At 36.2% G+C, this 17,095-nt stretch overlaps 1 protein-coding gene across 1 annotated transcript; it reads right to left on the bottom strand.

Moving 5' to 3' along the window:
• Nucleotides 1-5,281: 5,281 nt before the first annotated feature.
• On the bottom strand, nt 5,282-6,214 carry LOC115966859. Its single transcript, XM_031086005.1, has one exon. The coding sequence runs from the start codon at nt 6,212-6,214 to the stop codon at nt 5,282-5,284; it is 933 nt and encodes a 310-aa protein (XP_030941865.1).
• Nucleotides 6,215-17,095: the final 10,881 nt, after the last annotated feature.

Raw genomic sequence — 17,095 nt, 5'->3', positions numbered from 1 at the left:
CTCTAGATTTCTATATGTTCTTAATTTTAAATCACTAAAATCATAAGCGATCATGATGTTCTTGCCAAATCATGATGTTCTTAGGAATTTTATTGTGCTCTAGCTGAAGGAATTCTGTTGTGGCTTCATATATGGAATTCGCATTTGCTTATGTTACTTAGGTCATTGATCTTCATGTTTTGACTTCCACTATCAAGACTTCGCTTCCATACGGTGCTATTTTCTATTTCCATTCAAAATCAATAGAAGGTCGTCCTTGCTATTGAATACTAATGACAACATTTTGAAACAGGTTAGCTACTATTGAAGCCATAATTCACGATAGAGGACAGTCAGCTAGGTCTATGACAATCAGGGAGATGGCTGCAAAACTTAGGTGTCTCTTCTTTTATTATAGTTTATGTATTTATTTTTAAAAGTTCTCATAGTAGACCATTCACATGCTTCTCTATTGTTGATGAAAGAAGGTATTACTCTAGCCTCTCTACTGTGAGAAAAATTCCTTACAGAAATTGATACACTTAAAATCTTGTGTTATAATGGCATCATATGAAGATCACCTTTCCAATTTGATTAGATCTTTTTTAAAGAAATGAATGGTTTACATGAGTCCCCATCAAATGATTTCTAATCAAGTGTGGTAACCCATGAAATATGGTTAATTTGATTTTTGAAGACATGCTTTGGGTTAAATCTACTTATCTTGTTGGTTAAACATATTGAGAATCATGTTTGGTTCTTTACAAATCTCAGACTTTATTGATGAAGTAATTTATTTTTTTTACTAGAAGAAAAAATTTGCATTAAAGGTTTTTGTGAAGACCGAGTATAATTTTCCAACTGTTTATTTTAGGAGTTGGGGATATCGAGATCCATGGAACAAACTTGGCTAAAGCTGGAAAAGGAGATGTGAGGATGAAGTAGCAATATTGGCCGACCTGATTATCTTTAATTTGGCATTCCATGTGATCCTATCCTTTGGTAGTGTTGTGACTTGTGTGTCTAAACCTTGTAAAGAATTTCATGCTCCCAGTATATCATGCATATGTGTAACCCTTAGTTAGGGTGATTTGAGTGATTTAAGTTGATGAAAAATGTAGGGATTTAAGCTTAGTCTTAGCCACAAAGTAGCTCAATCAAACTAATTAACAAGATGGTAAAATTAAGATTATTCACACTTTCACACTAGCCTCGTTAAAAATTTAACCAAATTCTAACTTAGGAGCTACATATTTTTCAGATGCTCCTAAATCAGGTTCTATTTATTAAACCTTTTTGATTTAATTACTTATTTATATTCTTTTTTTATTATATAATTATTACCTCTTTCTCTACAATCTTTTAAAGGTTAAATTACACTTCTAACCCTAAAGTTTAGGATACTTTTCACTTGTGCTTCGGATCTTTTGGTGTGAAGCTACAAGCATAGGAACAAAGCATCTTGATCTAGTTTTGGCCAAGATTTCCCATTTCCGTATGTTCGTGTGTTCGATTATCTTGTTCATATTGAAGAATTCCAACAATGCCAGGCTTCCATCAATCAAAGTCTACAAATTCACTTTAAAATATTTATCAAGCAACAAATTAAGGGGGAAAAAAGTAGGTAACATGATCACAAAGGAAAAATGTCCAAGAATTCATTATTCATGAAGAAATGTTTAAAATATTACTATTTATTTATTGATCAGAAATCGATAAAAGCATTCAATACATAAGTTATAAGTAAACAAGAGTTTCTAAATTCTAAATTAAGATTTTTTTTTTTTGAAAAAAAAATCAAAATGTTGACACTACAAAGAAATGATTTTAAGGAACACATATAATTGCTTCTTTTTTTTTCTTTTTTTCTTTTTTTTATGTGTCTGTGAGGAAATCCAATATCACTAAATTCGAAAGTCAAAAACTTTCAACAACTTAGGATGAAACATAGAAGCCAAAGAATACATGACATATCCTATTTATAAGGGACAAAAATTTGAAGTATTCCATAAAAAGTCGTTAAATATTGGATATGGACCATATGGTATTGATTGGAAATAAATTTAGTCTAATAATGACTTTGCGAACTAAATCTTGCACATACAGGATACAGCATCTATAAGCATCTAACAGCGACATATTTTATCTATTATTTTTTTTTTTTTTTTTTGGTAAACAGAGGAGTAGCATAAACTAAGAAACAGAGCTCTCAGGACACACCCTGGAGCGGTACATTCCACTAGCCTCTTCCTCAAGGGAAGTTAAAATGTCCACAGGCGGACTTTGGAAAATAATAAAATCTACAGATTGGTTTGCTCCTATCCCAGCCAGCTTATCAGCACACCAATTCGCCTCCCTATAACAGTGTTTGAAACAAATGCGACGGAACCGAGCAGCCAACGTTCTACAGTCATCTAATAAGGGAGACACGATCATGTTAACATATTCAGGGTTAAGAAGAGCATCCAGGACAGCTTTGGCATCAATCTCTACTTCTAAAGAATCAAAATTTCTGCAGCAACACAGGTGTAAACCATCACGTAACCCCCACAACTCAGCAATGAAACTATTCGCTACTCCAATCCTCCTAGAAAACCCAGTGATCCAGCGCCCTTGCTCATCTCTAATGATACCTCCACAACCTGTTCTGTCCGTACCTGGCCCTGAAGCACCATCAGTGTTTAACTTAACCCATCCAACCTGGGGCTTCTCCCATCTAACCTGTTTCATAATCATTCTATTGGGTTTAATACAAGATGAGGCATAATAAGTATACTCCGTGGCTCTGTTAGTAATCTTCGTCGCTAACCTGGGATTTTGGGTTTTATCCTTGAACACGGCTTGATTTCTACTCTTCCATATGAGCCAAATAGCAAATAAGAATATTGTTCTCCAAGGGGAATAACAAGACTCTCGGCGGCTCCCCTCTTTGCCGTTGATCTCAAGCCACTGATGTAAATCATCTGACCAAAATCTTCTATCATCCCATCGCACTCCCAGCTAGATCCACACAGGTTTGATGTTCTTGCAATCCTTCAACGCATGGATAATCGTTTCAGGGTTTCTACCACAAAGGGGGCAGACACCATTATCAAGCATTCCCCTTCTCACTAAACAATCCTTGACTCCGATGCTGTTATGGTAACACTGCCAGACAAAAGTTTTGATTCTAGGAAGGATATCCACTTTCCAAATCCACTTCCCTGGAAAATACCCAGCATGAAAATCCCCCATAGCAATTTTGTATGCATTTCCAAGATCAAAATTTCCCTGGTTTGAGGCAACCCAAGCAAGTCTATCCCCACCCGTAGAAGTAAGTGCACACGGAGTGGCTTGAATGATATATTTGATGTGCTGTGGAATCTCACAGGAAAGGCACTCCCAATCCCAAATTTCGTCCTTGAAAATATCCTTGATTCTTAGTTGTTGATCCACCAAAGACAGGGGGCCTTGGATCATTTGGCGAACCAAACCTTTAGAGAGCCAGTGATCAAACCAAAACCTGAGATTGCTATTGCAGCCAACTACCCACTTGACGCCCCTATTGAAAGTATCCGCCCCTTTCTTCACAGCTGACCAAACCCGCGAACCAGGAAGATTCCTTCCATTCCTAGAGTGAATTCTTTGGGCAGTATAGTATTTAGCGCTTAGCACCCTAGCCCATGGAGAATCTCTCTCTGTATGAAGCCGCCAGTTCAGCTTGGACAGTAAGGCAATATTTCTTCCCTTGGCAGTTTGTAGACCCAAACCTCCTTCAGATTTTGGCTTAGTAACTTTGTGCCAACCGACCCAATGCATTTTTTTTACTGTGTCAGTTGAACCCCAGAGAAAATTTCTATTTACACGATCCACTCCTTGCAAGATCCGGTCCGGAAGATAGGAGCATTGCATAGCATAAGATGGAATGGTTGAAGTCGAAGATTGAACTAACACAACCCTTCCAGCCAACGACAAAAGATTAGCCTTCCACCCGGCTAATTTTCCTTTAATCCTATCCAAGATAAAATTGAAATCCTGAGAAGAAGAATTTGGATGCTTGATGGGAATTCCAAGATACTTCCCCAAATTCGGGGTAGACATACAGACAAGGATATCACTCAACGATTCTCTAGAGTCTCGATCCACATTTAGCGAAAAATAAACTCTAGACTTAGATTCACTGATGGTTTGCCTCGACACCGCACAAAACTCATCCAAAACGTCTTTGATACTGGAACAATTTAACAGATCCGCTTTAGCAAAAAGAACTAGATCATCCGCAAACATAAGGTGCAAAAATGCCGGCCCACTTCTAGATGCCTTCACCGGACTCCACATCTTATTCCCTGGGAAGGCAAAATCGGATCAAGAGGGCTGCCATTGAAAAGAATCGAGGTGGTGACCGAAGACACACAACTCATGATAAGCTCAACAAGGTTGATGGGGAGATTAATCCGGATTAGCATCCTTCTTATGAAGCTCCATTCCTGTTTATCGTATGCCTTTTCCAAATCAATTTTGATGGCCATGTACCCCACATTCCCCTTCTTCTTGCTAATGGTATGAACAAGTTCCTGAACAATTATGGCATTGTCAATCCCTTTTCGACCAAGCACAAAGGCAGATTGCAGCGGCGAAATAAGGTTCTCCAAGTATGGCCTAAGCCTAGCCACTATGATTTTTGTGACTATTTTGTAAGTCGTATTACATAGGCTAATTGGCCGATAGTTTCCAAAAGTCTCTGGTCCCTGGATTTTAGGAATGAGGACAATGTGAGTTTGATTAAGCTTTGCCGACATTTTCCTATCCCTAAAGATCTTCTTAACTGCTTCCACCACAGAATGCCCCACTGAAGGCCAAAAGTGTTGAAAGAATTCCGCATGAAGACCATCTGGTCCTGGGGCTTTAAAGGCCTTAAGGGACCAGAGGGCTGCCTTAATCTCGTCTTCCGTCACAAGGCTTCCCAAGCTCTCTTTTTCCTCATCAGAGAGGCGGGCTTGCCACTGAGAATTAACCAACTGAACCCTATCCAAAGAAATAGAGGAAGTGGTAAAAGTGTCAATGAACCCCTTCCTAATAAAATCCATAATCTCTGCTTCTGCATACAGCCATTCTCCAACTCCATTCTTAATGGCCAAAATTTGGTTTTTCTTTCGACAAATCAAGGTTGAGTCATGGAAGAAGGCAGTGTTTTTATCTCCTTGGATCATCCAGTTAATTCTCGATTTAAGAGACCACAGCTCTTGTTCTTGCCCAAGCACCACATCCAGCTCTTTCAGAAGGTTGTTCTCCAAGTCCAATAGGGAACTCGAAGGCCTCATTGCTAAACTCGCTGAATACCATTTAACCTTGCCATAATCTTTCTCTTCCTAGCAAATATATTCCCAAAATGAGATTTATTCCAGACCGTAGCTTCGCGTTGGAAAATATCAATAGCTTCAGTAAGTCCTGTATTCTGACTCCAAGCATTCTCCACCACCTCAGGGAAAGTAACATCAGACAGCCAGAACCGCTGGAATTTGAAAGGCCTAACCCGGTAATTCCAGCCTGTGGGTTGCAGCTCAAGGAGCACTGGACAGTGGTCCGAATGGCACCTTGTTAAATGGGATACCCTCGCCTCTGGGTATAGGAGGCACCAACTTGGATTAACAAAGAACCTATCTATTCTCTCTTGGATTAAACCCTGCACTTCCCTCCAATTTGTCCAAGTGAAACAAGGCCCAGTAAATCCTAAATCAATCATACTGCATTTGTCAAGGCACTCTTTTAGCATCAAGGATCTATTCACACTAACAAGCCTACCCCCAAACTTATCCTCTCCAACAATAGGTTCGTTAAAATCTCCAGCTAACACCCAAGGCAAATTATGGAGTTCTGCAACCTTAGTTAAGTTATTCCATAACACTTGCCTTTTGGCATGCCTAGGACTAGCATAAATTGCAGAAAGGAACCAGGAAAAATTGGAACTACGTACCTTGACAGTAGCATGAATTTCCTGCTCTATGCTTGACAAATGAATTACTTCAACCCTATCCGAATCCCACAACATCCAAAGACCCCCTGCATAACCTATAGTGTCTGTAGTGATCACACCGTCAAACGGGAGCCTTTCAGTAATCTCCCGAGCCCGCTCCCCACCAATTTTTGTTTCCATGATAATCACTATAGCAGGATTGTGATTATTGACAAGATCCATTATATGGTTCTGGAAAGAGGCCTTCAAGGCACCTCTACAATTCCAAGCTATAAGATTCATGATTAACAAAAAAAATTACCGAGCAGCACTCATCAAAAGGCTGGAGAGCCTTCATCTTCCTCAAGAAGCATCCGCTCACCCTTCCCGGCGGCAATGTCGCAGAGATTTTCCGTAAACCCATCGTTCCTTCCTGAGTGGTTCTGAGGATATAGGACTCCGTGGATGATTGGACCATCGGACTCGACATGGTGATTACCCTGTTCCCCATCAAGCATTTCCGCTTCCTCAGTGTTTCGCATAGCCTCATCTCGCACATCACCGACGTTTCTGCGACTAGGGCCATTTACTCCCACATGCAGCGACCCTCTTACAGTGGCGTCGAGTCTGCCATTTCTTTTATGTCTTTCCTCGCCGGCGGTGAACAGGTCACTCTCCCCACCTTTGCCGATGCGAGACTGATCCACTCCATTCCTTGAGTTAATCTTGCTCTGCTCAACCCCTCTAAACTGGTACCCGATATCCGATCCGCCACCGGTTGCCGGTTTACTATGGAAGGAAGGAGAAGGGTAGTTGTTAGACTGCACAAAGGAAATGGCGTTAGTTCTCTCTAGACCCCTAAAGCTTTTTTGGTGTTCCTTGGATCGGGCAATGTCCTTTTTGCCCTTAACAGAGGCACTAGAGGTCGAATTGGGCTGTACTGGATCCTTTTCCACTCCCGGATGAAATTTTTCTATTGGGCTTGAAGGAGATGGGCCTTGGACCGAGTAAAGGGCCTCACCAACACCCCCTTGGTTCCTTTCTTTAGAGAGATGGGCCATAGGTATTTTAGGCGGGGATAACTTGCGTTTCCCTTCACGCATAGAATAACGACTCCCTGTTTTTGAGGCACTACTCGTACCAGCCTTAGCAGCAGGGTCATGCACATCCCACTCCCTTTGCTCCTGAGCAAAAACCCGTCCATTATCAGACATACTCGCACCACGTCCTTTTGTCCCATTCCTTTTATGCGAAACCAGCAGCCACGGACCATAGTTGTCCTCTAGTGCCTCAGATGTGGTCCCTTTTTCTTGTACAGGAATATCAGCAACATGGAAATTGCATGGGTGACTAGCTCGATCCACGCTGTCACCCTCTTCCTTCTCCATTGGAGCTTTATCATCCTTAATAGTGTACGGACAACTCTCCCGCCGGTGCCCCATCCTCCCACACGAAAAACACAGCCTATTAATGCCTTCATAAGTTACTAGTTGCTCAAACTTCCCAATCAATACCGTGTCAATAAGGGGCTTATCAACATCAACTTGCACACACAGTCGAACAAATCTTCCTCTGGATTCAGAAGCAGTATGAGTGTCCACTCTTAGAACATTACCAATAGCTTTCCCTATCTAGTGTAACGCCTCGGCGTTATAAAACTCAACGGGCAGTTCATTGAGTCTAATCCATACCGCCACTGAGGAGACGTTAGCCGACGACGGTTTAAAATATGGCTCCCACGGTCTAATGGACAAGAAATGCTCACCTATGAACCACGGACCTTTTTTAACACGGCTTCAAAATCTTCCTTCTGTGCGAATCTGATGAGGAAAAAATCATTGCCAAGTCCGACGCAATCCAATCGTCCCACTGGTTTCCAGAGACTATGAATTTTTGCATGTAGGATGTTAAAGCCCACCGTTCTACCATAAACCTTCACTATTAGAGCTTTATACCAAGGAGACCTGATTTGTTGTTTGAACTCCTTAGTAAACTTCACCGCAGCCAGCCCTACACGAAGCTCTTCAACTTCTTCTTCATCAGATTCCACATCATCCTCCATGAGTTCCGCAAAATTGAAAGCTTGTGTATAAGCTCCCGGTATCTCTCCCACCAATTTATCCTTGAAGGACGGCGGTGGAGAAGGCGGTCGGAAATCATGACTCTGATCAAACTAAGGGCGCCCCAACCCTTGACCATCACCAAACCCCGCATGGGTCACATTTTTGACTTTCTTATTGCTCCGGGCAAGCTCAGCCTCCTCCTCACGAGAGAGAGGGGCCAATAGTGGTGAAGACATTCACAGGGAATATACTAGTACTATTTTATCTGTTATTGCCACATCAGAATAGAGAATATTGCCCAAGTGGCACATCAAAATCAAAAATCAAACAAAATACAATATTAGGGAGCACCCTCTTTACACATATAAAATCTATATAAAAAAAGTGACAAAATTTGGTTACAAACTTAATTATAGCCAGTGACTACAAACTTAATTATTAGACATAAATTTAATAAAATTACAATTGAATTACATTTTCTTCTTATGTCCTTTATGATTCAAAATTTTCCAGAAGATCAAAGATCAATCAAATATTAAAATTTCAAGTTTTTATAGTTTAAAATTATGCGTAAAAAAAATTTATAAATTAAATAGTAAATAATATTCGATTAACACGAAATTTGACTTGTGTATTAAAAATATAAAAAACATACAATTTAACAGTTAGATTTTCAAAATTAACATAATTATGTTAATTTTTTTAGTAGAAATTGCAACCAAATTTTGTCCTAGGAAATTTTTTTTGAATAAATGGTGTAACAATTAACTTTCTCATTGTTCTTATTGCATGTACGAGTAGAAATCAATTTTAGATTGGTTACTTAAAAAATATAAAACACTCTGATACCAAGCCACCGATAGATGATCCCTCAAATCCTTACTACCTCCAATTACCTATACAACTTTTTGGAAAATGTGCAAATTAACAAGAAGAATGAGAAAACCTTAAATGACTAAGTTGTACATAAGTTATCAAGCCTAAGTTATCTTTGTGATCATTGATTCAAGAGAAATCATATAATTAAGTGATTTTTGCGTAAATGGATCATATTTTAGTATATTAATTTGAATTAAGCCTAACTGAGCTAAATTGGTTCAAAATGCATCATCTATCTCGATTCTCGAAGCAAACCATATCAAAGCAATTCAAAGAGAGTGAACTTAGTAGAAGTGTCGAAATTGGTATTTAGCCAAAATTCAGCCAAATTAATGCAACCGCTAAGTGTATTTTAATTTGGAGTTTGACACAAGTAAAAACTCTTAAATATTGATCCAAACTGCGATTGGCAACTTCAATTTGTTCATTAGTTTGAGGGGGATCATAGGCTGTAGACATAGCTAACTCAATGTCTTGCAACTTAAACAGCTCTTAACAAAATGCTATTCAAAGACCAAAGTATACAAGAAAGATCTTGACAAATTTCAGTAACAAGCCAATATAGTGTATGATTTTATTAATAAGGCCCAGCCTTACCCAAAAAAACAAAAGAAATAAAATAAAATAGACCTAAATACGTGATGGTGCATGGCACCGCCCAGTGCACCCCAAACATATATATACATAATAGTAACATGTAATAACACCAAATTGCATAATGGCGGCTCTTATGACAAAGACCATTGGGAGAGCCTGTATGGATTTTATGTTTATTGATTATATTATATTTTCAGATTAGGGTTTTATTTATCTCTTTCTTTCTTGTTTGTTTTCATCATATAAATACTTCTAGTCTAAGTATAAATAAAAATTTTGTTTTTTTTTTCTTCTTCCCCTAACCTTAAACCTAATTCTGATTTTCATGCTGTTTTGTAGTGCGTCTTTTTGTTATGGGTTATGGTGCTGTGTATACAGTGCAATTAGCGGAATCAACCTATAGGGATTACCAGGAGAAATGGCAAGTGCTAGTGCGTTTTTCACTTTTTAAATTTTTTTTTTTTACTGATTTTTTTAGGAAAAATTATTAGGTACTCCCAGAGTATGGAGAAATTGTGCTCCCTCCTCTCACCCACTATAAATTTAATAAATGGACCTCGCTATGAATGTGAGAGGAGAGAGGATCATTCTCCATGTTCCTAAAGTAACTAAGAATCACTCCTTTTTTTAGATGTTAATTGATTAATTAAAAAAAAAAAAAAAAAAAGCATTGAAGATTCATTAGCAACAAGCACATTAGATTAAAACAATGTAATTCAATTGGTTGATGAATCCTCATATTTTCAGGGTTCAAATATTCCCTCTTCATTGTAACTAGCTAGCATTTTTTTTTAAATCAATTTTTCTATATATATATAGATAACTGAAACATTCCCCCTCCCAATATGTTTGTTATGCATGTACTGACTTAAAATTATTTATTAATGTAAAAAAAAATTGGAATGATTTATTATTAGGTCATCAAATCATGGACACTTATTTTAATTGGACTGCCAATTTAAGGTCAAGGTAGTAAAAGTTAGTACATAATATTGGCCACCTTCTCTCTTCCCTCTATCTCTTTGCATCCAAACATAGGGTAAGCCCAACTTTTTCTTCTTCTTCTTCTTCCTTTTTTTTTTTTTCTTTTTTTTTTTTTTGAAGTAGCAACATGAAGGTGATTATCCCCAATTAAACATGTATTTGAATTTGACATGTGGAATTGCATGTTTCATAATTATCGATATGATATGATATAATGCTAATTAATATTGTTGCATCTTGTTTATTCAGGTATTTTCCATTAATGAATGCTCCTCCAGAAGATAAGTATGTCTTGTTCTTCAGTTAAACTAGTTGCACCTGTCTCTGTCTTGATTTCTCATTCCTTTTCTTTTTTTTAATCAGTTTGATTTTTTCATATATAAAAAATTGGTTTGAAATTCCTTAAGCGGCACAACACATTGAAATAGAATGTTGCATGATATTATTAATATGAATTACGATGCTAAATTGCTAATGTTCCCTTTGGCATTATTACTATAGAAAGTGTTTATAATTTATAAATCTATTGTAGTAGGGGTTTTGCGATATAGAGCTTTAAAATGAAAAGCTATTTTTAATTTCTTAAAAGTGCAAAGCCCAACAGGGTTAATATTGTTCAATAATGGCTATTCAAGTCTTCTGAAAGAAGGGATACTCCTCTAGAAATCAAGTATGTCTGCCAACATTAGAACAACATTACCAAACGAACCCGAAATATTTTGGTTTTTGAAAGCATGAAATAAGCCAGCATTTCGCCATTAGAACAATAAATTCAAGCACTTAATGAGCAAAAACTCTTTTGAAATACAAATGAAAATCACAATATATTTAGAGAGAAGTTAACTTAACAATCAATTCTTAAGCTTAAGATGTTTTTATTTTATTCTTTGTTTGATTGGACTTTAGCTCTGCCAACATTTTCTTTTTCTCTTTTAGATATGTTTATCATTTTAACTTGAGAGGTTGATTATTGTATACCCCTGGTATACTGCTTAGTTTTTTTTTTTTTTTTTTTTCATATCAATAAATTTAATTACTTATAAAAGAAAAAAAAAGTTTTCAGCTTATAGAGAGATCTACTAACTTCATTATAAATTACAAAGTATCTTTGAATCCACATTTTTTTTTTCAAATTAAGCTCTATTTTAGAGGCCTTCCACCCCTTCTAATCACATCATGCTCAATTTGAGATATCCTTGTTATGAAATATTCTTTTATATAATGTGGTGTATGAATTGCATTCAGCTTTGCCCTTGAGGATACATATAACCTCTGCAAGCAGATTAATTATGTTATGATTAGAATTTTTTTAATAAACAAAAGGCTCACCCTTTTATGCTCACTACTTTTATTTGCATTCTAAGATCTATTTGGTTGCAAGAATATAAATGGTAATTTGTATAAATTTACTCTTATATACTTATTACATAAGAAATAATTTTTTATTAGTATATAAAAATCAATTGTTCTGGACTTTGTTTCTAACACTCCTGGATGAAGGAAATATTGACTACAATTTAGAAGATTGAGGATTAAATTAATCTAGTAAAATGCTAATGAGCTCTAGTTAAAATGGTAAATGTTCCTCTTGTAAAAGCAACGTAAAAAGTGAAGTCATAGGTTCAAGACATATTAGGTGTGTGTATATATATAACTTTTTTTTTTTTTTTTTTAATAATGGATGTGTATGTAACTTACAAATGAAAAAATATAATAGATAAAATATATACCAAGACTAAATTAAAACGGCACATGCAAATTTCGGGTGAATTATTTGTATGTATATATATTTTTTAAAATGTGGCTGTTTTATTTGTACATGCCTATGCTATATGCATGTTGAAATTCTCAAGTTCTATAGTTAGGTTCATGTTAATCATTTAAATGCTAATCAATACAATCATGCCCAAGTATGTTATTCTAACAATAGTTGCACACTTTGTTGAGTTCACGTTGGAAAGATATGTGATCATGGAATTTGCATTTGTTCATTCCTTTTGGGTTATTGATATTCTAGCATCCTGCTATTTATTTGTAATCAATTTGAGCAAAAATAGTTGTTTCTATTATTCTCATTATAATTGAAACAATTTTGGAATAGGTTAGCTAGAATCCACGAAATCGTTCGCATGAAAGGAAAGGCAATGGCATCTATGACTTTGGGGGAGTTGGCTCAAGACCTTAAGTAAGTCTTATAACTATCCATTTCTCACTATATGCATAGTGCAGGACACCATAGTAACACTAGGATCTGCTCACAAGAATCTCCAAATTATAGAAAAAAAATTTCCTTAAATAAAGGGTAAAATCAAAACCCTTTTAATTAGGTGTGATGGTTCGTGAAATTTAATCATGTTTTTTTAGATGTGCTACGGTCGAAGCTTTTATTTATTTGTTTGTTTTCATAGCTGATGATTGTTGAACAACAAAGGCTTAAAAACACAATTGTGACTCATGTTTAGTTCGTTATGGGTTTCACAAATTGGTGACGACATGGTCAAAATTTTTGGGCTAGAAGGTGGAAATTTGTATCCATTTTTTTCTCTCGTGTAAACAAATTCTTAATGAGTTGTCAATTTTCTTCTGGCCTAGGGCTTTGGGAGGTGTATGGAGAACATTGGCTGAAGCTGAAAGAAGCAATGGTGTGAAAAGAAGTTAAGTTGATGTGGAATTAGGATAGTCATTTTTCTGATTATCAACTTTTTGCCTATGATAGCTATCTCAAGACAAAACCCAATCTTACATTACAATGTTGTTACCCATCTCTTCTAGATTTTGTAAATAAAGTAACATCTGCACACTGGTGCATCGTTAGTATGGGGTTTTTCTTGACAATGTCATGATAGGTTTGGCACATGAGAGATATTGTTCTTCAACTTTGGTGCTGTAGATGGCTTGTTTGTTAGTTACGATTGACATTTTGCCTTTCCCTTGGTGCATTTTTAATGTTTATGATCACAGACTTCTATTATCAAAGGTTTGACGAATCAATAAAGCTACGGACATAATATTTTCATAATAAAACTTAAGTGATAAGTTATTAATGATAGTTAAATAAGTAATGCTAGTAATGAAGCCAAATGAAAAGGTTGTATTCTTTTTTTTTTTTTTTTTTGAGAAATAATGAAAAGGATGTATTCAGCATAACTGGGAAGTCAATTAGCGTGTATCAATACGAGTGATGAAGGTTGTATTCAGCCTATGCATAACTATCATGTGTTTTCTACTTTTTTTTTTTTTTTTCAATTGAAAAAAATAATAATAAAAACACCTTCTAAAATTTGAGTAAACACTAAAAAATCAAACTGACCTCTGTACTTTTAATCTTAATGGAGAAAATAGTTTATAATTAGAAAAGAATTATCTATAAAATCTGGCAAATTTGACATTTCTGGGAGAAAAAACAATGACATTATTACATGATCATTTGATTGAATAAAAAAATTAATAGCCATTTGATTGGATAAAAAAATTTGCAGCACAAACACTCGTTTTTAAGATGAAAGAAAACCATTGTTTATATTTCTTTAAAAGCTAAATAATTAACAGTCAGACACCAATACTAAAGTCTCAAATAAGCAAATCTAAAGCAGAGCAGTTGGTTGAAGTTTTATGAACCAATTAGTAACTTTTTTGGAGGAGGACTAAGATTAATTTTGTTTGGGCTCAAACGTTCAAAATAATTTTTATATGTATATACTAATATTATATTTTAAATTCCAGGGGCCATGGCCCCCCTTAGCCAAAGAGTAGATCTCTATCCCTGGGGTTGGAGATGGGGTGAGATTTCTTTCCTGCCAGCTGCCCCGCTATATTTATAAAATATCCCTCATATCATTAATATTTTACAAAAATTTTATAGGGTTTCATTTCTAATTTATTTCCTATTTTCATTTCAGTTTTTGGATTATGTTGATATGGTACGAGACTAGTGTTAAAAACTTGGTTTGTATTACTAAATATTTTTTCTAAATAAATGATTAGAAATTGTATTAGTAAGTTTTTAAATACTTGCATATTAAAGCTGAGTTTGGATTGCACTGAAAACAACCCACATCTGCGTTTGGTGTTTTTTCTCTGGGTCCCGTGCACTGTTCACATGACCCGCAAGTACAAAAAAACGTAAATTTTGCTTTAAAATTGGGTCACACTACACTATTTACACTATAGGGTCACGATTTGTGGCCCAAACTCAAAGTATATGGGAACTCGGCCTAATGAGCCCAATACAATAAATTTGTAGAGAGTGGGTCAAAGAACTAGGTTCTAATGATTTGAAAAATGGCTAATATAGAATTAAAAGACAATCAAGCACAAACAAGATGTATTGATATCAATAGACTTTCAGTCCGAGGAGACCGTAATTATGTATATTGATCATAGTTGAAAACAGAAACAATTACTACAGTATTCTCTTTCTCTTTTCTTGATCCCCCTTCCATGAAGAGTCTTTCACCTTATATATCCTCCTTTGGATCATCTTCACCCTCCACATGTTGATCATCCGAACCCTTACTTGAATACCTGTCCCATCAGACACCCTTTCTGGTTTTCTGTGAGTTATGGTAGTTAAGGTAGTACTGTTTAAAGATCTTCTCCACATAAATGTGGCCAGAAAAGTAGTTGCAGTGCATTTAATGCGGTGGTGGCAGCTTTCCCTTAAATATTTTTAGGTTTCCTTCCTTCTCGTATGTTCATGAAATATGTCTCTTTTATTGGAGTTTTTTGGAGGATTAGGCTGATAGATGGAGTACATATTGTGAACTATGTTCATCATATCCGAGGAGGATTTCCTCCTCGGATAGCCTCTCACTTGTTCCCCATCTTTGAGACTTTAATTAGGAACGTTTAGCAACTACGTGCTCCTCCTCGAACTTATCAATGTCCTCAAATAAGGCCCAAGGCCCAATACACTATTTTGGACCCTAGTCCCTACACACACATTTAAAAATTATTTTTTTATAGTGTTTTTAATAATAAGTTTTCAGTTTTCAGCAATAAGCGGTATCCAAACAAACCTTAAGAATTTTAGTTTTTGTTCTGATATTATCTTGTTAAACACATTGGATTATATTATTCAATCTTTGGTAAAATTAGCTTGATTTGAAGTGATCAATTCAATTATAATTTCAACTATGATTTATATTCTTCTAAAAAAATTATGATTTATATTATTGTGATAAGTTTTTTTTTTAAATGTAACAAGTGTGGGGTAAGGCGAGGTAGGGTGGGTTCCCGTGGGGCGGGGATGGGGTAAGGTAGTTTGCCCCGACATGCAGGGCGGGGTGAAGCACTCATCCTTGAGCCCCATCCCGCTCATTGCCCTTCCTAACAAAATGTATAATTTGGGTATTAATCAAAGTTTAAGGATTTATAATTTCAAATTAAAAGTACCAGGGTCAATTTGATTTTGATCTAAAATGCAAAAGGATGTTATTGTTTTTTTCTTTTTTCTTCTACCCCTTTCTCTATCCTACCCTGTTGGTGCAAACACAATAATAATGGAAATAATACATAATACACAAAGAGAAACTGAATAGTACTTCTGAATATTATTAATATAAAGAAAGGAAATACACAACACTATTTGGACTGAGGCGCGGCACTCGCTCTCTTTAAGGAGATTCAAGCCCTTGGTTGGCTAACTCTTGTAACCGGTGCAGACCTTCTCTGACTTGTCTCCCCCAGGATACAACAGCCCAACAAGTGTTGTATGGCTAGAACAACCTCTGCACAAAGTGTTCAAGCCCAAAGCTCCACCAGAAAGAACACCCTTCCTTGCCAATAATCTCTCTATTTTTTTAGTGTGTATTGTGAATTGCAGTAACTTGGATTGGGTCTGAATGAGTCTATTTATAGGCTCAATGGGCCTTACGAAATTACTACCCAATTTATTCTAATTAATTAGGTCCAATTATTCTGATGTAATGGGTGTTACAAGATTAATTGTTGGATATTAATCTGATGGGCTGGAGTTACACAATTAATGGTGAGATGAGGAGTTTCTGAAGAATGAATAGGCCCAAACGGATAGTCCATAATAAAAATGGAGTATTAATTCGGGCCATTTACTCACCAACGGATATGGTAATTATTCTGAATGGACTGTCAAGTAGGAGGATCCAAGGGGCTGATTCATTTCCATTTTTGATACCTCCACTCTTCACCTCCCCCTTGCGCACGTATCTAGCCCAATATCTGAGACAATTCATGTTAGCCCATTAATCACCACAATTAAAAAGAATAAAAAAGTCTCTCTCCTTTTCAATGTGGGATTAAACATTTTTCACAACTCTTCATCTTCCATATTCACTCCACATCTTTACATTTATTTTATAACATTTACTCATTTTAATTATTTAATATTAAAATATTCCAACAATCCCCCACTCATTTTAATATTAAATTTTAGTTAAAGAGAGATTACCAGGCAAAGATGGGTCACTATGCATCATGAAGGTGTGCTCTGCATTGAACCTTCACTTAGTAAAACAGCGATCTCAACTCCAGAGTCGTAGTGGTCTCCGACTTGAACTAGGACTGCTTTAGGGAAATTAAACATCACTGCTTACACATAACAACCCAGGTGTTGACATGAGCTTTTATAGCTAGCACTTTACGGCCATGTGCTGATCCCAGTTTCATGGGTGTATTTGAGATT

This window comes from Quercus lobata, chromosome 2 (genome assembly GCF_001633185.2).
Source record: "Quercus lobata isolate SW786 chromosome 2, ValleyOak3.0 Primary Assembly, whole genome shotgun sequence".
In the NCBI taxonomy this organism is placed as follows: domain Eukaryota; kingdom Viridiplantae; phylum Streptophyta; class Magnoliopsida; order Fagales; family Fagaceae; genus Quercus; species Quercus lobata.
This window is presented reverse-complemented; position numbering and strand designations above follow the sequence as displayed.

Coding starts and splice junctions, on each gene's coding strand:
- LOC115966859 (XM_031086005.1), bottom strand. CDS start 6,214: ATGAATCTTATAGCTTGGAATTGTAGAGGTGCCTTGAAGGCCTCTTTC.